The sequence below is a fragment of the Penicillium lagena genome, assembly GCF_028827675.1.
Source record: "Penicillium lagena strain IBT 129212 chromosome Unknown utg000001l_segment0_segment0, whole genome shotgun sequence".
NCBI classification, from domain to species: Eukaryota; Fungi; Ascomycota; class Eurotiomycetes; order Eurotiales; family Aspergillaceae; genus Penicillium; species Penicillium lagena.
This window is the reverse complement of record NW_026623222.1, coordinates 5060508-5081767: the sequence shown is the minus strand read 5'-3', so window position 1 is coordinate 5081767 and position 21260 is coordinate 5060508. Positions and strand designations below refer to the sequence as shown.

At 48.5% G+C, this 21260-nt stretch overlaps 6 protein-coding genes across 6 annotated transcripts; 4 read left to right on the top strand and 2 right to left on the bottom strand.

Moving 5' to 3' along the window:
- Positions 1-861: 861 nt before the first annotated feature.
- N7510_002242 (uncharacterized protein) lies at positions 862-3725 on the top strand (the record flags this gene model as incomplete). Its single annotated transcript, XM_056974169.1, has 2 exons — positions 862-3457; positions 3520-3725. 2 exons carry the CDS (start codon positions 862-864, stop codon positions 3723-3725), a joined length of 2802 nt encoding a protein of 933 aa, XP_056839286.1.
- Positions 3726-5506: 1781 nt separating this feature from the next.
- N7510_002241 (uncharacterized protein) lies at positions 5507-7049 on the top strand (the record flags this gene model as incomplete). The annotated part of the gene is made up of 2 exons (XM_056974168.1): positions 5507-5537; positions 6499-7049. The coding sequence occupies 2 exons, from the start codon at positions 5507-5509 to the stop codon at positions 7047-7049; spliced, it is 582 nt and encodes a 193-aa protein (XP_056839285.1).
- A 217-nt stretch (positions 7050-7266) lies between these two features.
- N7510_002240 (uncharacterized protein) lies at positions 7267-7586 on the top strand (the record flags this gene model as incomplete). Its single annotated transcript, XM_056974167.1, has 2 exons — positions 7267-7319; positions 7385-7586. The coding sequence occupies 2 exons, from the start codon at positions 7267-7269 to the stop codon at positions 7584-7586; spliced, it is 255 nt and encodes an 84-aa protein (XP_056839284.1).
- A 2633-nt stretch (positions 7587-10219) lies between these two features.
- N7510_002239 (carboxylesterase/lipase family protein) lies at positions 10220-12065 on the bottom strand (the record flags this gene model as incomplete). Its single annotated transcript, XM_056974166.1, has 2 exons — positions 10220-11702; positions 11764-12065. The coding sequence occupies 2 exons, from the start codon at positions 12063-12065 to the stop codon at positions 10220-10222; spliced, it is 1785 nt and encodes a 594-aa protein (XP_056839283.1).
- A 7267-nt stretch (positions 12066-19332) lies between these two features.
- On the bottom strand, positions 19333-19767 carry N7510_002238 (uncharacterized protein; the record flags this gene model as incomplete). Its single annotated transcript, XM_056974165.1, has 3 exons — positions 19333-19497; positions 19564-19629; positions 19687-19767. The coding sequence occupies 3 exons, from the start codon at positions 19765-19767 to the stop codon at positions 19333-19335; spliced, it is 312 nt and encodes a 103-aa protein (XP_056839282.1).
- Positions 19768-20492: 725 nt separating this feature from the next.
- N7510_002237 (uncharacterized protein) lies at positions 20493-20892 on the top strand (the record flags this gene model as incomplete). Its single annotated transcript, XM_056974164.1, has 2 exons — positions 20493-20631; positions 20792-20892. The coding sequence occupies 2 exons, from the start codon at positions 20493-20495 to the stop codon at positions 20890-20892; spliced, it is 240 nt and encodes a 79-aa protein (XP_056839281.1).
- Positions 20893-21260: the final 368 nt, after the last annotated feature.

Below are 21260 nucleotides of genomic sequence, written 5' to 3'. Positions count from 1 at the left end.
GAGAGCCCGAATATGAAGAGCAGCCGCAACGACACCCCTCTAAACTGGATTCACAACCCCATCCAGATATTTTCCATGGCAAGAAGATTGTTTACATGCCCAACGCGCCGTCGTACAATACTGAGCCAAAAAATGCAAGCAATATGTCCCCAAGACCAAGACAGAAGTCCCACCACACGTCTATAGATTACGCCCAAAATGGAAATGTCACTTGACCGAGAGACATCACCAGCCCGATTTCCATAGTGAAGCTGGGCTCACGTGCAGAAATGATCCCCCCCCAACGGAGAAAATGTCAATTTTGACCCGGAATAAGAGGGTCAAAGGAGCTGTAACTCGCCGCTGCTCGCCATGAACTGATAAGCCTGCACTATCTTATCATAGATAAGGCTCCGCAACTCATCCAACATACGCCCCATCGTGACGGCCCCGTAGCCCTCTCTGCTATTGGAGGAGGTGCAGGACCTAGCTCATACTCATTTAGGTAACCACAGCTATACAAACAAGGCACATTCACCCCATAAAACACGCTAGATCTTTGACACTATATTCATTAATATGGAAGAGTGTTCCATATAAGATGTATACTGTGGGTTGCCCCGGGCAACCTGTGTTGATCCCCGCTCGGCAATCTATGAATCGACACCGTCCGTGATTGGGTTTCCTCGATCGCACTCTAGCCCTTCAGCCCCCCGATCGTGTTGTTTATCTGCGAACTTGCCACCGAACGGGCATCTTTCTCTCATTCCTCGCAGACGGCTCTCTCGGCCAAGCTCGTGGCACCCCCACCATGCTGCTCAATCCTGGAATGCGTCCCTTCATTCCCGTTTGAACGTGTCTCACAATTCCATTCTCTCCGGCATGGATCACCACCGTCATCCAAAGAAGCTTCGTTTGCTTCTACTGTCGCTCATACAGCCCGTTTCCGCGGCCGTTCCCTACGCACCCTCCTCGCTCTTCCTCTCCCCACAACACAATAACTCCCTCGCTTATCTCCTCCAGCCTAGCAGTTCCGGCACAGGCGCAACCGAATTCCTCTCCCTAAATCTTTCCAGTAGCGTCGATGCTGGCAGTCCGTCATATAACACCTTGCTGGACCGAACACCGTTCCAGAGCAATGACGAGACCTCCACGTTCGTCCCTGTCATCAGCGATCAAGGCGCCATCACAGTCTACTCAGGGGACTGCCATCTGTCCTCTCCAAATCCAGATCTATGGCGCTTCCACCCGTACAAACGCACTTCGAATGGCAATGGGACTTGGGAACGACTGTCTCTGAGCTCGGACACAACTCGACCAAACTACCTGGCGGCCGGGTTTACTTTCTCGTCTACCAATACAAGTGAATCCAGCATTTTTATGTTTGGCGGGATGTGTCCGTTCCAGAACAGCAAAAATGACAGCTGGATTTCTGCGGCGACCTACTCCCAGTCGACAATTGTCTTGAATCCCACTGGGCCTCATAGCACCGACTACCAATCCTCCACGACTGGAGCCCGAGCACCACCGATCCCGGAGGCAGGCAGTGCAATTGTCCCACTATCAGCTACTTACTCGACCGCCTCGACAGACAAGCAACAGGACTTCCTTCTCATCGGTGGACATACCCAAAACGCTTTTCTGAACATGTCTGAACTCGCCGTGTTTTCTCTACCGCAAGAAAGTTGGAGCTTTGTCTCGGTGAATAAACCTCCTACGTCAAGGACAGAGTTGGCTATTCGTGGGCAGGCCACGGTGGAGCCTCGATCGGGTCATACCGCACTGCTCTCGCAAGATGGCCGCAAGGTGTTTGTACTCGGAGGCTGGGTAGGGGATACCAGTGTCCCCGCTGAGCCGCAATTCGCAGTTCTGGTGCTTGGAGAAAACTACAGTGGCACAGACTGGAGCTGGATAGTTCCCTCATCCAATGGACTGGGCCTTCCTGAGGGCACTGGAATCTTCGGACATGCAGCAGCGATGCTTCCGGGTGATGTGATGATGATTGCTGGAGGGTACAGTATCCCAAAACAATCATCAAAACGCGCCGCTTCCACTGCACAAAAAAACTCGCAGGTCTATCTCTACAATGTGACATCGGACAGTTGGGTCACTTCCTACACAAACCCTGAAGCTCATTTTAAGGCAGCCTCGACACCAAGTGGTGGCAGCGGTCTGTCAAACGCGCAGAAAGCAGGCCTGGGTGTCGGATTAGGGCTTGGAATTCCCGTTTTAATTATCCTGCTTTTCTTTGGGTGGATTCTGTGGAGGAAACGAATTGTCCGGGGAAAGCGCGACTCTCAACTCCGTGACTTGGCCCTGGGAGCTGAACGCGCCCATTTCTGGGGCAGAGATGAACCGTTCCAGGCGAGCAGCGTCCGAAGCTCCCAGATGGGTGAGAGGCAGGATTCTGCTAATGCCTATCCCTGGACAGGGAATCGTGGCTACGGCGGCCGGCAAAACTGGAGGGATCCTGGTGGAAGTTCACCAGAAAGAACAGGACTACTCATGGATGCTGGGAGTCCATCGAAGTATGGCAATCAACCACCCATGAATGTCAGACCGTACAGGTTCTCTGGGACGACACAGTATCGACGTAGCGATCCAACAAGCGAGATCCATCCAATTGACGAGCGTGAAGAGGATGAAGCAATCTTCCGGGAGCGTCTAATGGCCACAATACCCTTCGGAGAAGGGCACGAGCTTGGCGAACAGGGAGATTCACTTATCGAAGATCCCTTTGCATCGCCCCGAAGCACTCTCTTTGGGATGGGCCTAGGTCCATTCTACAGCCGGCGAAGGGATGCTGGGTCTGTTGACCTCGACGGCCGCATTTCTCCCGCCAAGAGTGATCGAACATCCACAAACCTGTCCGAGTCATCGGCCGCTTCTTTCGTATCCTTCAGGCCCGCCGGTCATATTGCCCAGGTACAGGCTATGATTGCAGAACGACCGCTCAGCTGGGCAAGCAGCGGCGGCCACTCGTTCGAGCACCTCGCTGTGGCATCCACAGCCAGCAGGGAAACCACGCACAGCGATCCAGATGGGCTACCAGCCCCATCTGAGAAGTCCTTGTCGGGAGACTCCTATTCCACAGCTCAGACGACTATCACCCAGCGCCAAGCTGAAAACGACTCTCTCCTCTTCGACGACGCATCTCGATCCCTCCAGTCCTCACCCTCCAAACTCCCACGCGAATCTAAACCCAGAGCATCCGACTGGATGATGCAAACCATGCGCCGAGCCTTGACGCTCACCCGCCGCGGGACAAACAGCTTCAAAGAAGCCAGTTTCGCACCGCTCGCCTCGGGCATCGACCGCCGCAGCACCGTCATCGGAGCAGGCGCCGACGTCCAAGACCCCAACTCCAGCACCCCCCGGAGAGCAGTGAGTGCATCGGCAGAGCTCTTCCGACGCAAACAGGGCGCCAAGGACTGGGGAGCAAACAAAAATGTCTCGGACAACGTCTTCTCCACCCCCGGTCGACGCGCGATGACCTGTTTTTCGGTGCACCAGGTTATCTGGGTGATGACGATGACGGAGATTACGATATCGACGACGACAATGACTGGGACATTGAGGGTGCTGCAGAGGGCCGCCGCGTCCAGGTTACGTTCACTGTGCCCCGCGAGAAACTCCGGGTCGTCAATGCCACGGCTGGGGACTTGGATAACATCTCGGAGCGCTCGATAAGCCGTAGTTTTAGTGATGCACCGGGAAGCCTTAGCCGTCGCAAAGTGAGCGCATAACGGCCTCACTCTGTCTCATCTGGCTTAGCTACTACTTACTAGCTAGGTCTGGCTTGGGAGGCTTCTCTCTTGGTTTTTTTTCTGTCTGCTTTCCGCCATGTCCGCATCTGAAGCGTTCTTTTGCCCTCCTTGATTGGTGTACGATTGTGAGTCTGACTATCTGTCTGTGTGGTCGGTGGATTCTGTTTGAAGTCGGCGCAGCTGCGCCGTGGAGTCTGTGTATGGGATGGCGCTTGTTTAGATAACGTTGGTACTTGAGTACAAAATGAAATTTACGATTTATTGAGTTCAGTTGCTCTTGTACATCCTACAGCATTTCCATACTTGCGATTGGGATCAATTGGTTATCGCGTAGGGTATCTGGTACTTATGTGCTCGCAACAACAAAAGGGTACATCAAGATACATCCCCGTCTAGAATAACCCCTATGTATAGATCCCTACAGTACTGTTGTAGCTAACCGCCATATATACTAAGTAGACTAACGAAGATAAAAGCCGTCTATTTAAATTAAGAGATATTCAAAAGCTATCGTAGGGTCGTATTTGTAGTTTTTTTCCTAGAAGGACTCTAGGGGTAGTTAAATTCTAATATTATTCGAAGTGTTCTAGACGGTCCTAATCCTCTTCTAGCAAAGAGAATCATCTAGTTTACTATAGACGGATAGTTAAACGTGGACTAAGCACTTAAAGAAGTCCTAGACTAAACTAAGTCTATCACGTCCTAAGCGTAGAAGTCAATATAGAACGGGGTCGAGAATCTCTATATTCTATTAAGCGTTCCCATAAGTCATCTACTTCGGAATTAGAACGCATTAATCCACGGCTTCGACCGTCTTAAAATATATGAAATTCATCTTATCTAGGTTTCTAGAGGAGAAAAGTCTACCGCTATATCTTTGTGCTATGAAAGGCTTTCTATAGAACCATTATTACTCCCTTCTAAACTATGTTCGATAGTTTTATTCGATTAATTCTTTTTGAGAGCGTTTCCCCCCTTATATTTGCTCGTAAGCTCGTCCATTGTCTTTCGAACTAGTAGAGGATGATTCGACTCCTTTTTCTATTAGATACTAGTGCAATTCAAAATAACTAATGAGAAGAGAAGGTAGCTCACTAATTATTCCTTAGATAAAGGCCACCCTTGCGAGTGAGACGCTAATGTGAATATTTAGCCGGTTTTTCTCATTCGGACGACTAGGTTTATGTCGGCATCACATTCCGTGTAGTACTCAAAAGCTTTTTTTAAAAGTGTCTCCCTCCTTTTCTACGCTTTCTGATGGAGTCTTCTAGTACGAGTTGATTCTATAGTGTCTTTTTGGGGCGGTGTGGTTTTAGAAAGAGCTATAATAGGAGAGGCTTCCATTATCGCAAGTGTTGGTAACTTTAGCTGTGTTAATGCGACTTTGCGAGTACACATATGTATAGACCCTAGTTAATAGAGATTAGAAAAGCTCCTAAAAACTCTTATATTGGTTGCTCTAGCAAAACAAGCGCCTTAGATTGAGCTTTTCGGATTGCGAGAGAAAGTAATAGGCAAAAGAAGACCTATAGTGATCAATTATCTAAAAACCCCACTAAGTATGTGCTGATAATTATCATGGTGCCCTGGCTACGATTGATCGAGCTGAAGGAATCGTGACTGGAATACGAAACGGAGCCTGAAAATTGTCGAAGATGGCCAGGCTAATCGGAGTTGCTTCCTCTTCAGCTCCATATAGCCAAAATTTTGACAATTTCGCCGTCACGATGGCCATTTCATTTTTTTGATTATTTTGAGGGATGCAGACGAAGGACAAAGAAAGGGCGCCTGGTTTGAGGGAAAACCAGCTCATGTGTATTCATTTTGTATTGAAATCGTATCAGTTTGTCACGTATGTATCTTTTATTTGCTTAGCCTGGCGAATCTGCTCTACACAGCCACTAAACTAATCGCACAGCCACCGTCCCCTGAGCACTATTGTTTTATTCGTAATAGTGAAATCTGTATGTTTCTTACGGAAACATATTGGAGCGGGAAGTAGGGCGCACAATGGCATGTCAGGTCAGAACTGACAGACCGACAGGAGAACCAGGGCAGAATTCGGTCAACACGGAGTGCTTCGACTGAGTAGAATGATGAAGCAATCGAACGTTTGTATATTCTCTCCTGTGTACCGAGCATGTGTATGATGGTAGAATCTAGGATACAGTAGTTTCGTCCTCCAACCCGATTCCCTATCTGTAAGGCCAAAACATATCACGTGGCCGCCGAGCGCCAGCCCGGCTGCACTATATATGAGATCGATACTTCGAGTCAGCCCTGAGCCGTTTTTTTGCCTTCATTTAACAATCTCAGATCATCTTAATGGCTCCTTCTTCAGCAGTAACACTGCTTGACCTCTCAATCGTGCAGACATGGCGCCTTGAGTCTTAGGCGCTTCCCACTCAGGACGGCCTCTCTATCGACTATTGTCAAAAATGCTATACCGCTAGACCAAAAAGCACTATAGGCTCTTGACTAGCTAATACAGTCATTTTCATATTCGACAATTATGTCTGTCTTGCAAAAGATGTATCTATCTTCGATATCAGGTTTCAAGGGCAACTCCATCTGCTGTAGACCATCCTGAACAAACAGCCTCCGAAGTTGTTCCATCGAGGAAAGTCAAGGGGTTGCCATGCATGTTTTTGTTGGAATCCGAAGGGGGCAACGAATAGCAAAAGTGCCAAGTCTATCAAAGGGGCGCAGATGCTAGCAATTATCTGACTGGTTACTTAACGTTGCCAAATAGACCCTCAGCCACCGCCTGGCCCCAAGTCTGCGGATCAGACTGCTACTGAAACTGGCACCGAGCAGCCTCCAGCAACGTCAGACATCGATATAGTGGATACAACTCCGACAGCACAGCCCCCTGCGCCGGGACCATCTGAACAGCAACCAGAAGAGACTGGGGTCTCGCAAGCCGTCGAAGAGACACCACAGCCCAATATCGAAGCTTCCACAGCTCCTACAGAAGAAGCGAAGGCTTTGGATTCTGCTGCTCCTGTGGCTGATGAGACTGAGCCTGTGATTTCCAACAAGCCTACCCCCACTCCGGAGCCGTCTACAGCCATAGCAGAGCCCGCTGAGCAGGTAGTTTCTGGAGATGGCGATGAAGTAGCACCACAATCCATTGCCCTGGAGGCCGATGGGACCACTGAAGCTGCCACCGAAGGAGCGCCTGATCTTGCGCCAAAGGTATCTGAGAATGCACCATTAGCAAGCCCCGAGAGGCCCGTCGAAGAAACGCCTGCGGAACCTTTGACAGAGGCACTAGCTATCGAGGAACCCATGCCAACTTAAGCGGCTAAGATATCGCCAGAGCAAGCTTTAAGGGACCAAGAACTTGAAGGGATCCCTACCCCGCCTCTGCCCCAGCCCGACGCACCACAAGAACAACCTTCTAAAGATGGCTCTAAGAGCAAATGAGCAGCTCTTCTAGACACCCTTGAGAGCAGTCTCGACAACGCCGCTATAACCGATGAAACGCTAGTTGTCAAAGAGGACGTGGACATGAACGATGTGCCGACAGAAGCTGAGCAGCAACAAGAACCGGCAGAAGTTCCCGCTCCGGTCTAGCCGCCGCCACCATCAGTAGCGCCAGTTGCAGCGATAGACGAGGGTGAGCCTTAGTCTAGCCCAGACGAGTCTGCGCCCGCAGATTCGGCTGCCGTTGCTAAGCCGGCACCCGCTGTCAAAGGAGAGACGTCCACTGAAGACGACAAAGGTGAGGAAGTAGCAACTACTGCTGCTGAAGCAGATGTCAAGGAGGTTGTGGAGACCGGAGAGGAACAGAAGCCTGCATCCGAGTCGCAGCCCGCGCCGATAGACTCGACATAGTTTGATATATCTAGGTGGGGATATACTCTGGAAACATTTCTCACCGAATCTTGAGTTTGACTTCTATTCTGTCAATTTATGGTGTACAATGGATGAGCATCTTCGGTTTTCGTCTTTTTTTTCCCTTTACATATTATTTGCTCGGTCTGTTACACTCATTACTGGAAATGGATGTTTATGGTGTATCTGGTGTGATCCAATTGAATATTGAGATGTTTCTTATGAGATCTTATTGCCACCGATTCATAGAGAAAAGCGTCTGGTCCCAGCTGACATTGTAGTCCACGCCATCAAAACAAAGCAGATCCGTATATAAGCTGTCGATCGACATCCCTTTAAGCCGCCCAGCTCCAGGAGCCCCCTCCGTTACCCTCAATGAGAAAACAATTTGCCATATTCGATCCACTTACTTCAATAATCGTTGCTAGATCATTGCATCCGCTGTCACTAAAGATCTTCCATCCCAGCCACTCTCCTTCAAGTGCAACAGAAAGGAATGGTTCAGTAGTTGAAAAACATAGCCCATCTGGCTGCGGTGCTTGCGTGTAAGTACTCCCTGAACCGTCACAGATCCCCGTGAAAGTGGTAATCGCGGAAAGAGGAACTTGGCGTTTCGTGACATCCGAAGCCCTAATGAGTATCGTTAGCGATAAATTCTAAACATAATATACTTGTAACCATACAAGGGAGTGGCGTTGACGCCGAGGAGAAGCGAAGCAATGACAAGTCCGAGAAAACGCATTTTGCTCTGTAGATTATCGACGAAGAACTCGAGTAGCAAAGACAACACTGTGGAATTCACGTTTGCACTTGTAAAATAGATTTTGGATTTGCCAAGTAGTAATTGATTGAGCTTCTGTTGGGGAGGGAGTTCGAGCACTTAAAGTACAAGGGGCGTGAAAAGGAAAATAGGTAATAATAGAAGCGATTGCTGACCGGCGAAACTATACATTAGCATTTCGAAGGACCCTCACAAGTGTGAGAGGTCCAAAGGTCCTAGAGGCCTAAAGGCAGCAGGGGGCCTTAACTGAATATAGTAGCTAGCAGTCAAGAGCTGAGATATCACCTGACCGAATTTATGCGTGCGCTCTCTCGTATTCGCTGGCTCGTAGCGAGCTCGGTGAGGCGCGCTACACCATCGGGTCGTCGACTTGGTATCACCTCAGTATGGGGATAATTTGTCAAGATGCCTATTTGCCCCTGGCCTAAGTGCTCGATTGCAGAACCACTTGCTGGCTGGCTAAACAAACCAAGTTGATTAAAAGGCTAAAACTGAGTGATTTGGGATGAATCGTAATCCCCTGATCAATCGCCTAGCCGATACCTACCACCTATACTGTCATCTGTTACGCTGGTGGCTTGGTGTATGTATGTATGCCTGTGTGTCGCTTGCGTGTTGCGCACAGAACCACTTGACTGTATATAATCAGGGCCAAATCTAGAATGCGAATATGCATAAGGGACCCGATACAGAGGAAAGAGAGAAACGAAGGAAGAAAACAGGACAAAAGAAGCAGGATTGTAGCTGAGAGGTCCTTCGAATATTAGAGAAAATAAGATCGTTAATGAAAAAAGGCTTCACGATCATGCTAACTCAAACTCAGTCCAAAATCCCAGTTTGAATTACATTTGACTGTACAGAGAGAGAGAGAGAGAGAGAGAGAGAGAGAGAGAGAGAGAGTGTGTGTGTGTGTGTGAAATCATTTACCCCGACCCATCGCTGAGCGATATGCAGGCTACCGCAACTATATATATCCTTCTATGTACATGTAGAGCGTACCACTACCTGAAAACGAACTTAGAGCCTCGTCAAGGCCTGCCGTGGCCTGTTGCCGTTGTAGGTGTTAGGCTGCCCTCATGGCGCACGACTTTGAAACCGTTGTGATGCCTCCGCAAAGTCCAGTACAGCCCCCACTGTGCCGGCCCGCGTGGCAGTGTTTTGCTTACCTTCCTTACCTTCACCACAACCTCCCAGAAGGCTCGACACGCTGTTGAACGCATCGCCAACCTTCCTCCGTAGTTCCTGCCGCAAGGTTCTCAGCCGCGGGCAGTCTACGAGCACGTGGGCCACGGTTTCTCGTGCACCGCATACACACTTGTCGTCTTCGGCGTGACCTCGGAGCTTGCGATATGTTGATAGCCACGAATGTCCCGTTCGCAGTTGTGTCAGCAGGTAGGCTCGGTTCCTTGGCAGGGAGCCATATAACCGTCTTGTGTAGGTAGAGGGCAGCGTGTTGTCGATTCTGCGAAGGTGGCTTCCTTTCTCGGACGTTTCCCATTGCTGTTCCTCCTACAGCGATATTCGAAATCAGATATACCAATATGAGCCTCACACGGAATGATTCCCGAACCCTAATCCGAAACGCGCTAGTCTAATTTTAGTTTCCCTCAGAATCCCTGCTGAAATGTATCGTATTGCCTAACAGTGATTGATTTAAGTCATTGTTATAATACCGTATCGCTGCATGGAATTCCGTAGAATCTTGATTGCAAACAGTCCAAACGGAGTGGGAGCTGGCTGGGATTTGGGTTCAAAAATGGCTGGTATTTGCCGGAAGCCCAACAACCCTCACCATACAAAATGACTGGTATTCGCTGAATACCAGCGACCCCCATGGGATAGGTACAGATTCTCAATTGACCAAAAAGGTCACAAGAAGGAGAGACAAGCAGGCAATAGTTCCCCCAGGAGCCCAGAAGCTGTTACTGCCCGACGTTGGTGAAGAAGTTGGAGATGTCGTAGAGCTCGCACTTGTAGATACATTTGTGGTGGTGCCATTCGCATCCAGTGCAAGCGCGGCCTCGAGGATTTGGTCCCAAAACTCACACTTCTTATAGTCCAGCGGTCCGACATCTACCACATCGTTGATTGTGATGCCCTCGCTTTCACTGGGCGTCCAAGCTGGCCACTGGCTGCTGTTGGCTGGCTGTCCATTAGCCGCCATGCTTGTCCATGCCTCGACCATGAAGTCGCTGAGGGCGACCTCAGCCTTGGTGAAGCTGCAGTTTCCATCAGGTCTTGGTAGTCCCTTGGTCTGTCCGAAGACAAAAGGGATCTCGCTCGTGTGCGTCGGACCGAGAATGGCGAGAATCTCATCTGACTGCGGCACATCGAATCCCCACGCGCAGGTGTCGGTGTGGTTGAAGTTGTAGGCCCAGGCATCGATACCGTTCTTGGCAGCAAGCTTTAGGGCACGATAATTGGGGCATATCTCGGAGTAGTCAGTGCTGATAGTTGTCATAGCCGTGTAACCAGGATAAGGCGAGTCCTTAAAGGCACTCCAAGGGTACGTTTTTTTGACGGTGGATGCAAGCGATCCAAAGCTATAGGACAAAAACTCATCGTAATCGGCCTCGGTAATATTCACAATGCCGGTGCCATATTGCGTAAGAACGTCGATGCTGCCGTCGTTGGCCGTGTTGCCAAAGATGGCTGGAACGCGAGAACCAACCTTGCCTGGGTTCTCGGGGACGACCTTGCCGTCAACCACGGCAAGCCAAGCGCTACCGATGCCATTGCCATGATATAATGTGCCTACAGTAGGGACGTCTGGGCCGGCGTTGTTTTCGGCCTGCCACGTCTTGTTCATAGCCGTTATGGATGTGCTGCGCAGGCACTTGGTGATGGAGTCAGGATCATCCAGGTCGCAGCCAACTCCGCTAATATATTCCGAATAAAATGGCTTTGTCCAAGCTAGGTTTGGCGAGTCATGTCCTCCGCTAGACTCCATGGCCGCGGCGCGGAAAAGAGAGGGTGCCTGGGGCAGAGAGCTGAGGACGTAGGTGTCGTAGGCGCCGGCCGACTGCCCGAATAACAGAACCTTGTCCGGATCGCCGCCAAAGGCACCGATCTCCTTCTGAACCCAGCTTAGTGCTAGTAGCTGGTCTTGAATACCATAGTTGCCTCTAAGGCCAGCATCCTCGTACGCCAGGAATCCAAGGGGGCCGAGGCGATAGTTGAGGGACACAACGATGCTATCTCTAGCCGAGGGGCAACCATCGTAGAGAGCCATTGAGATACTCCCGCCCTTGTTACTGCCACCGAACAACCAAACTTTGACTGGTAGTTTCGAGGTCTTGGTTGCGCTCGCTGGGACCCAGATGTCCAAGTACAGGCTATCAGAGCTCTGGGTCAGCATATACGGGGCAGAATGTTTCGGGAATCAAATCAGCATACCAGTCTTCAGAGAAGGCCCCTTCCACAAGTTCTCCGCCGGTGGTAAACTGAGGGCAGTTGAGGGCCTTAGACGTGGCCTTCAATACCCCATCGTATGTCGTGTTATATGGTTCTGGTGCGGCAAAGCGAAGGTCTCCCACAGGAGGCTGAGCATATGGAATTGCTAGGAAAGAGTTTACATCGTAACCGTCGCACTTGCCGCCCTCAATGGTTCCATTTGTGGTAGTGACGGTCTTTGCCCAGGCGCTGCCAATGACGGAAAGCAGAGCTCCCAGCTTTTCAAAGTGTGAACGAGACGGCATTTTGTGAAGACTTATCTCTCTAAAACGAAAGATCCTAGTGAAGGAACCAGGAAAATAATGAAGAGGTAAACAATGGTTCGGCACCCAAGTCTCATGCCCTGTATAAGCCTGACAAGATGAAAAAGAAATCCATACGGGACGTCATGGCCGTTAAGTAGTAGAGTAAAATGCTAGCTCACCCATTGCTGAGAATGCAAAGTGGCATCACGGCCCCACGGCCCCACGGCCCCCTCGGCCTTAAGGCTGCGCCGCTGTGATCGACGTGATGATTGGAGCTACTCCTCGATTGCCGTTTCGGGTAACAAGGTTGCTATGCCGCGGAACTAATTAAAGCTACTGACTGCCCTCTGCAACTAGGTAGGCCTCGCCAACGGCCTGGTACCCTCGACCCGAAGCCCGCATTGGGTCAAATATATAACCCTTTTTTTGCACAAAGGGGTATAGATAAGCCAAAAATTTCCTATTTAGGACAATTTATGTACACAAACACGATTTGCGGGTTATAAAACGGGTTTATTGGGGGTAAATCTGCTGGGTTCCAATACTGGAGTTTTTGGGGGCCAGGGGCTAGGCATTGAGCATCCTAGAGGATTTTACAGTGATATTCGAAATCAGATATACCAACATCCTCACACGAATTAGCTCCTGAACCCTAACCTGAAACGCGCTAGTCTAATTCTAGTTTCTCTCTCAATGATCCCTGCTGAAATGTATCGTATTTGCGTAACAGTGATCGATGAAGTCATTGTTATAATACCGTATCGCTCCATGGAATCGCGTAGAATGTTGATTGCCAAGAGTCCAAACAGAGTGGTAGTTCTGAGGGTCTAGCACAATCCACCTTCTTCTGTTCCTACTCATCGCAAGCAGCCTTCGTCCACGCTCCTTTATTCGCTCGTTTTACCTACAATAGAAGGCTGCGCTAGTACTAGTAGCTAACCTTGGTAGGAGATTATGCTTGTTTCCGTGGTTCCTCTTCCTTGCGATTGTTCCGTTCGTTACTAGTGTCCGTCATTCTCCACTGAAGCTGACATGGGGCGTTATACTGTAGGGTCTTTGATTGCATGTGGAGATGACCCAAAGCCCATATCACATTGATTACATTCCTCAGCCCGAGGACCCTGAATCATGGGAACGTATTTGTCTGATGGGCGGCTTACGTTGGCAGCGATATGCAAGATTACTTTGGGGCGCCTTACGCACTGGCCATGTCAAGTACCAGTCTTTATTAGCTATTTCGCCTATATTGTGATGCTCCAAGTAAAGAAGTGAGGAAAAAATGTGAGGGTTTTTGTTCGTGCAACGTGACCAAAGGGGTTTTTACTCACTATTGATCACCCTAAACCAGCATCGCTTAAATATAGGCAAAATGTCAGTTCAATTTTATCATTATACCCTCCTTAATTAACCAGCCTCACTTTAATCGCTGTCACAACGCAATGATGACAGACCTTTCATAGTTCACAATGATGAACGATGAATTATTCCTAGTAGCTATGAAGACAACTTGCCATAGTAAATTGATGGTGGTTAAACGGGATGACCAACCTGGTGCGGACGAGAGAAGAGCAATAATGCCTAACGTACCGAAAGAATTATGCTCCTTGATTACATTGCATGAACAATATCTTCGCGCGGTTTTCCCCCCTTTACTTGAATTCGCTGCAGGATCTCATTTCACCATCCTTAGTTATTCTAAAGCCATCGTAGATGTCACGATTGGGTAAACTACCTCATTTTCTTTCTTCACAGAAGGTGGATCGATAGAGAAGGAGCATGGTAGCCTGAATGGTGGTTACGAAGTGCAGATAGTCTTATTCAACATTCCCGACGAAACTATCATACATGTTGATGAGCATTGTCATTCACACTACTAACCTTCAAGCTTGCAGTGTATGGCCGACTTGGGGGCGAGTACTCCTGAACGTATTGACCTCTTATTTCGGATGTAAAATGAAAAATTCCATGGTTTTTCTTTGCTTCTCAATTTGAACATGGGTCAAGCATGCCTAGGTGTTTACCCCGCAGATTGGGCCATAAGCTTAGGTCAATGTCTTTTCCATCGCGAAATTCAAACGCCAAGGCTGTCCATTAACTGGAATAAACAAGTTATTGGAGACAATGTCTTGTAGTTTTACCGAGTGCAAATTACTGAGCGCCAAGTTTAGGGCTTTCGGGCACCAGCTAGATGTATGTATGCACGAGTAGTTATCGATGAAAAATCTTCACCCCAAGAATACACCAAACGTAGACCTTGAATGTCGACATTTGAACACGGACTGTACGACGTGGCCACGGCAGCCTATCATTATTACCCAGAAGTTTTGCTGTACAGGTACAGTACGGAACAAAACCAAAACATTACATTACTTCGGGAGAGTACAGTGGTTGTGAGGGTCCAAGTTCAACAAGAAAGAAGTGACATTCTACGCGAATCTTCAAACTAGAGAGAAGAAGAAGAAGAACAGAAGGGGAAAGGGAAACAGGCAGACTAAATACAGGAGAGCAACAAAGAGCGACAAACACGATCTCGTGATCCGGCTTGTTCCTTCAGGTCTTCACAGTGGTGTTGCTAAAGTCTGCGTCCTCCAAAGTATATTTCCTTACCGCCTCCTTATAAAGGGACATACCGCCCATCAATAGTAGTTTTTGAGTGGTGCGGACGCTAATTGCCCGCAGAATGTTAGCGCGGTACTTTGGAGGGACGCAGACTTTAGCAACGCCACTGTATCCTTCTCTTTTCTATGAGGTGGCGGTGCTTAAATGTACTGTTATGCAACGATATTGTAAAATTGACAATGGAATTGTCACAACCCTTGCCATTTTCGAACATGCTGAGAACATAATGAGGAAAGCCACTGCCAGGCGGTATCTGGTGAACTGGGACAAGGCAAATGTCATGAGTGGGCGCCATAGACTTCTGCTGTGAGGGGCTAAAACCGTCTACAGAAACAGTAGTTTTCGGAGTTCTTGGGTAGGCCTCGCCACGCTCGAAATGTTCCAAGAAACTTCCAGACAATAATTTAGCCCGTGATGAATTGGAATTCTCTAAAAATGTATTAAGCTGTATTGTAGATTCATAAGTTTATATGGGAGCCATCGCCAAAACAAATGATTTTTAGAAAAGATATAGTATTGGATGTTGAGAATATTCAGAAGCCCGCCTGGATACGCTGTGCCTCAGTGAAATAACGCACTGAAGGGACACGTTGCGCATGGCTTTTCAGTGCTTTGTGTCCATGTAGAACAAGTCTATAGAATGTATCCGGGCACGGTATAGGCTCATCTCGTTTAAAGCCTCGAAGGTGTTTCTCGAAATGTTCTCTTGCTTTCCGCGTTGTCGCCGCAAAATAGTACTGATAGTTGGGCTAAAAGACGCAGAAGAGATAGTATCGATTAGCCAGAGAGATTGGACGATCGCGCGGCTCGGGTGATAGAGAAGATTCTTGTTCTAATCGAGAAAGCTCCTCTAGCGACGAACTCTGATTGTTATCGGCTACGGACTTAGTATTTGCTTTTAGTATAATCCTTTCGCGTAGTACTCTTTCGACTCGACTAAGGTCACCAAGTGCGTTGATTAGAGCGATACGTTGTCTTATTTCGTCTCACTCAGAAATACCTTAAGAAGGCAATTGCATTAACTCTACTAACCGACAACGTTCTTTAAGGCGGTGCACAATCTTTTCCGGTTCGTAGGATTTCTAGTCTATATCCATAAATAAAGGATCAAGTTGTTTGTTGATTTCCACGGTGTCAATAGTAGCGAAAAATTCATTTCGAGTACCATCAAATGTTGTCTTCTTTAGTTGCCGTTTGGTAGCTCTCAATACAGCTTCTGCCTTAAGCTCACTAATTTTCGTACTAGCCGCATTCTTTATGGATCCGTATAGCTCCTTAGCGTCCACAGCAAGGGAATCACGCATTTGCTATAGGCGGACTATCTAAAGGTGTTTTAATAGTGAAGTTCTCATATCCTTAGATAGATCATCGTACGTAGATAGGGCTCGAGGGTCAATATAGCGACTTTAGTAGCTAAGGATGTTTATCAATGTATCTTCCGAACGTAGTCTAAGAAATGCGGCTTGAACATCAGTCTAGACACGTTGGTTCATATATTTCTGAAAGGTGCTAGCATATACATGGCCTATCACTTGCTAGAGTAAGGGTAGAGATGTAGTTTCTAAATAGAGATTTTACTTTAGCTCTGAAAAACGGCCTATATGCAGGAAACTAGAACTTACTATCGACCGCTTCGCTAGTACCACGCCGAAGGTCGTAAGGCTTCATAGCCCGAATCATACCGACGGCTAAGCTTAGGCGCTCAAGAAAATAAAGATAGATATAGTACTTAAGAGGCTTCATGTTGTGAGTATTAATCCTAGTAGAGGTCAAAATAGGTTGACGATAGATAGGGACGTTGAGTTTCTCTGGCTTAAAGTCTAGTTTCAGGGAGCGACATGGGGGGTCACACGGGTTCTAAAAATTTCTTCGAGAGAACTAACATCACTCTTAAATACGTCGTTAAGTATTGCTATTGTAAGCACAAGATAACGACGTCGAAGATAGGCTGCTTCACTTCTAACATCAAAAATATTTTTCTTAGGGTATAGTTAGTCTAGTTAAGTACAAACTAGGCTATTAGATTACTACCTTTTTAGTCTACTATAATGACCCTTTGTATGTTTCAAATCAATTTCTATCATAAGATGATCACAGACGCCATTAGGATTTAGTAGCAAAATCAAGCTGATCTAGCCATAGCATAGAGTTTTGAGATCTAGGCCTTAAGATCCTAATCCTCTTCGTTATGAGTTTCCTCACTATCGTTAGCATTACTAAAAAAGTGCTAGATATTAGTTCGCTCATTCTTATCGACGTAAACGAGCGCCCCTAGTCGGCTTCTAGTATAAGCCGACACTAGCAAAAGAAAGGCTAGCTAGATAATTTGCTAGCCATTAGGGTAAGGTGTTATATCTTTTGTCTAGTGATAGTAGAGCATAATATATAGATCATCGACGTTCATGACGGGTTTTTCTCTAATAGAAATATCGAGTTCATAACGTAGGACTAGGTTTTCTTTTATATACTTCCCTATTTTCGTTAGAATTCCTAAGACGTAAGGCAGCAAGGGTAACCCATATCATTAATATCCTAGTAGCTCTTCGCATAAAGGCTACGCCCCATAGCTTTGCAATAGAGCTAATACTATATCCTCTAATTTTCGTACAAGCTACTAAACTTTTTTATTCTAGAGTTATCTAATATCCATTCCAGAAATATCATGACGTCCTCCTTCCTTGCTACTTCAAGCAACTTCAAAAGGGTCTTCTCCTAGATAGACGCAATGCCTAGCTTTTGTTAATATAAGGTAAAAAAAAGGTGCGATAATTATTTACCTAGTCCATTTTTTCTTAATGTAGTCGATGTTATTTTTAGTCGATATAGCATGCCGTTTCTAAATAATGCCTTTCTCTAATTGCTGACGGCGCTGGTGGAAATACTCCGGGCTAGGCGTCTACTTCTTCTTCTTCTTTATAGAAGCGTAATGATGTAAGACAGTCATAGCTTGAGAAGCAGTTAGGTGCAGAAAACCAGAAAAAAAAAGGACGGATTAAGGAAACGGAATTAGAAAGGATGGATCAAGGTAATGACAGCCACCCAGAAAGATTCTGGGAAAGTAATTCGGTAATGGCCTTTGCAGGCGAGTTATTCTGCGCAAAGTCTATAGTTGACCGAGGGGGAGAGACCCTTGAGTACTAAAGAAAATGACTCTGGAAGGACCAGCAGTAAAAAAAAGACGGTTCTATATTTGTGTTGAGCGGTTACAAGCGGATTAGAGATTAAAAAAACACACGTCACCTCTGATCGTCTGCTCTGAGCACTCTGAGCGAAGGCTGAGCAGATCAATGAGCAGCTCTGAGCGTTCAGAGAGCACATAGTTCAACCATGTCACATGACTTATGGATGACTAAGATTCCGGTAAATCGGACGCCGAAGATGGCGTCGAAGGTAGCCATTTTTGACGCCCGATTTACCGTCACCTAGCGTTGGGGTGTAATGTTGTAACCCAGCCGCCGGGAAAAAACACAGCACTTCACAATCTGATTACAATAGGTCACTCCGCAGCCAAAAGGGTAGCATGCACCACCCATGCACAATGTCGCATTTGCAGTGGGTATCAAACGTATGTACCTGTCCATCCATCCCGTGCCGGGATCCTCGGCCGGGTCGCATGCATGTCAGCTCCCACGCCCTTAACTCGACTTGTCGTGGTGCAGCGCACTTGGGAGTAGACTGTCGAATCAGTGGGCGGTGCGTTGGGTGATTGAATGCATGTTAGCAATAGTTTGGCGCACTATACAACAATAATCACGGAGCGGGATGGTCGACGATTTTCATGCAGCAGGGATAAGGGGGAGTTAGAAACGCTTGTTACTATAGCAAAGAGGAGATTTAATAGTTCATTGGATTTCCATAAACCTAGAAAATCATGTAGATGCTCGGATCGAGCTCGGTTTTTGTCCATCTCAAAAATCAAATCTAATAGATTACCATGCGCCGTGAAAGTCTTGCGATTCCTTCCTTTCGTCGGAGATTGAGTACGTGACGACGTCCTCGAAGAGTTTTGATATCCCGCACGGCGATGGTCAGCGCCAGTACCATGTTCAATTGGTCTTGTTCGGTTGCGTCCAACTTATGTGGTAGGCTAAGACGAGTCATCTGTACCACCAACTAGGTACCAGTACATCGTGCCCGGCGAGAACAGCGCCCGAGATGGGATTGTTTGGTAGCACCAGGTAAATGGCATACGCCGGTAAATACCAAGAGTATGAGTTGGTCTGTTAGACTATGATAGGTACGGGTTGTGCGGTCTATCGCATGGCCCGTCCACTGGGCCAACTCCGATGTCCCCTGACGCACTCTCCGCGCGCTGCGTCTTTTGTGAGGACTATAGAGTCCACTGCGTGGATCGTCTCGGCGCGTGAACCAGTCCATTGGGTTCGGCGTTGAAGGCCTGGAGGAGAAGCCAGATCAGAAATTCGCCATATAGAGGATAAGAGCTTTGGCTGCTGCACCAAGAGTGTCGATCTTGTATTTCGTCTAGGAACGCAATCAAAACCTCCGTATCCTTATGCAAGCATCGTCCAGTCTCGTGGATACTGGGACATATACAGATCTGACAACCACGCCTCAAACGCGACTGCTCAGGGAGTCCTTGGTCTTCTTTGGCGACGCTGCGATCGCCGCGCTCACAGCAGCCAGGACCTTACAGGGTCGACTGAGCGACTGCCGCCTCATCCGCGGCCTCGGTGTTCTTGTTCTTGACATTGGCTGCGCGCGGAGCGGAGCGGATCTTCTGGCGGAACTGCGGCAACCTGGCGGTTGGGGCGAGCGGCAAACCCTCTCTGTCCAGAGTGGGAGGTATGCCTGTCTTGGGGACGTGTGATATACCCCTTCTTGAAGGGCAATTGTCATGTCAGGAGAGGGCATTCTAAACCCCGTAGAGAACGCTCTCGGGATCAGCTGCGTAACGAAGCAGAAATAAGACAGTCTCAAGGTATTTCTGAGACCTATTAGATAATTAATTTAGGCCAGTACTCTCCTATTTATGAGTTCTTACCTGGGCCCGCTTAGCACCCATGGCTGCGGCCACGCAGTCGATAACAGCGACACAACCGGGTGAAATCAACATAAGGTTCATCTTTTGATCGAGCAATTTCGTGAGTTGCCGCATCAGGGCGGAGCATACAGTCTAGAGCAAGACTTTCGAGATCAGCCGATGCCGACTACGGCAGAGTCGAGAATATACATTGCTGGTTCATATTGTCATGGAGCAGAGTCCGTCGCCTTCTGCAACCAGCGGTAGGTGAGCGCCGTCTGGTGGCACACGGCGATAACAGCAGCGTAGCAGAGGCTATATCATGCAAGATTCGGGTGTAGGATGGCCGAGTAACACAAGAATGCCCGAACCCGTTCAAAAGGGCATCCCGGCGATGGGATCAGACCAGCCTGGTTGATGTATATAAGGAGAGTGTCTGTCTGGATTGAGGGTCGATACAAGGAAGAAGAGTGGAGGAACAGGTTATATAGCTCTGAGACTGCTAGGTCTGTCAGGCGACCACGAGCACAAACATCCTTTGACGAGGCAGCCAAGTTTGCTCTCGCAGATTGTTTTGTCTCACAATGAGCGGTACAGTTTGCCTAGCCGTATTCATGAGACTCTTGCTCTCGTCTACATTGAACTTCCACAACACTATGGTTGGCCTGGACCATCCGCACCATCCGACCGCCTGCGCATTGTCATGTTCCCCATCTAGACAACCTTCAAATCATCGATGCTAAGACATTGGGAGTCAGGCTAATCATGGGCACTCGGACTCACTAGCGACGACCGTTGAGGAGCCTGAGGCCAGACCCTTAATGGTAATGACGTCGGCTGGCGCACAGACACTGGGTACGGGCGCTCGGGGCCACCTAGGCCCAACCCTCTCGGTCCTGCAGCTGGCCCCGTCCGTGCCATGGGCCAAGACGGCCACAGCGTCGTGCACTTGCCGAATGCCCCTGGGTGAGTTGTTAGCGCTTCAGCCCATCCTGACAGTTAACTTTCCTGGGGTCCACGACCCGCCTGTAAGAATGCGCGGTGGTCGACGACAGACTTTCTTGCTCTCCAGCTCGTTGTGGAGTGTCGAGTGGCGGATACTGTCGCCGGGAAAATTAAGCACAAGGCAAGACCATGGGTGTGGCCCAGGAGACGCAAGGCAAGATGTGGCAGGTTGATAACCCTGGTACCATCGTAGTACTACTGCGCATTAAGTCCTCGACGTAATCCATTCTTGGCGGGCAAACCCTAACTGCGCTCGCACGGCGGAGCTTTGCCACACGAGTCGAGTCTATCCCTCCACGATCGAGGTAGGCTCTCGAATAATCATCATCAAGTAAATCCCAACGGCTCGCCAGTATACACGGACCACCGGAGTGTCGGCCGAAGAGAGAAATCTGACAGCCCCACCGCGCACTCCGATCCTCGCTGGCTCGACTCGGCCAACCTGGGTGATCCACTCCCAACTCATCCTCCCTTTCTCTCCCACTACTTGGCTCTCGGACTACTTTTCCACCCTGCTCTTTTTTCCCCTTCTCCCCTGGAAACATTGACGGTCCTTGTCTTCGCTCTCCATTCATTTGGACTTATCTCGA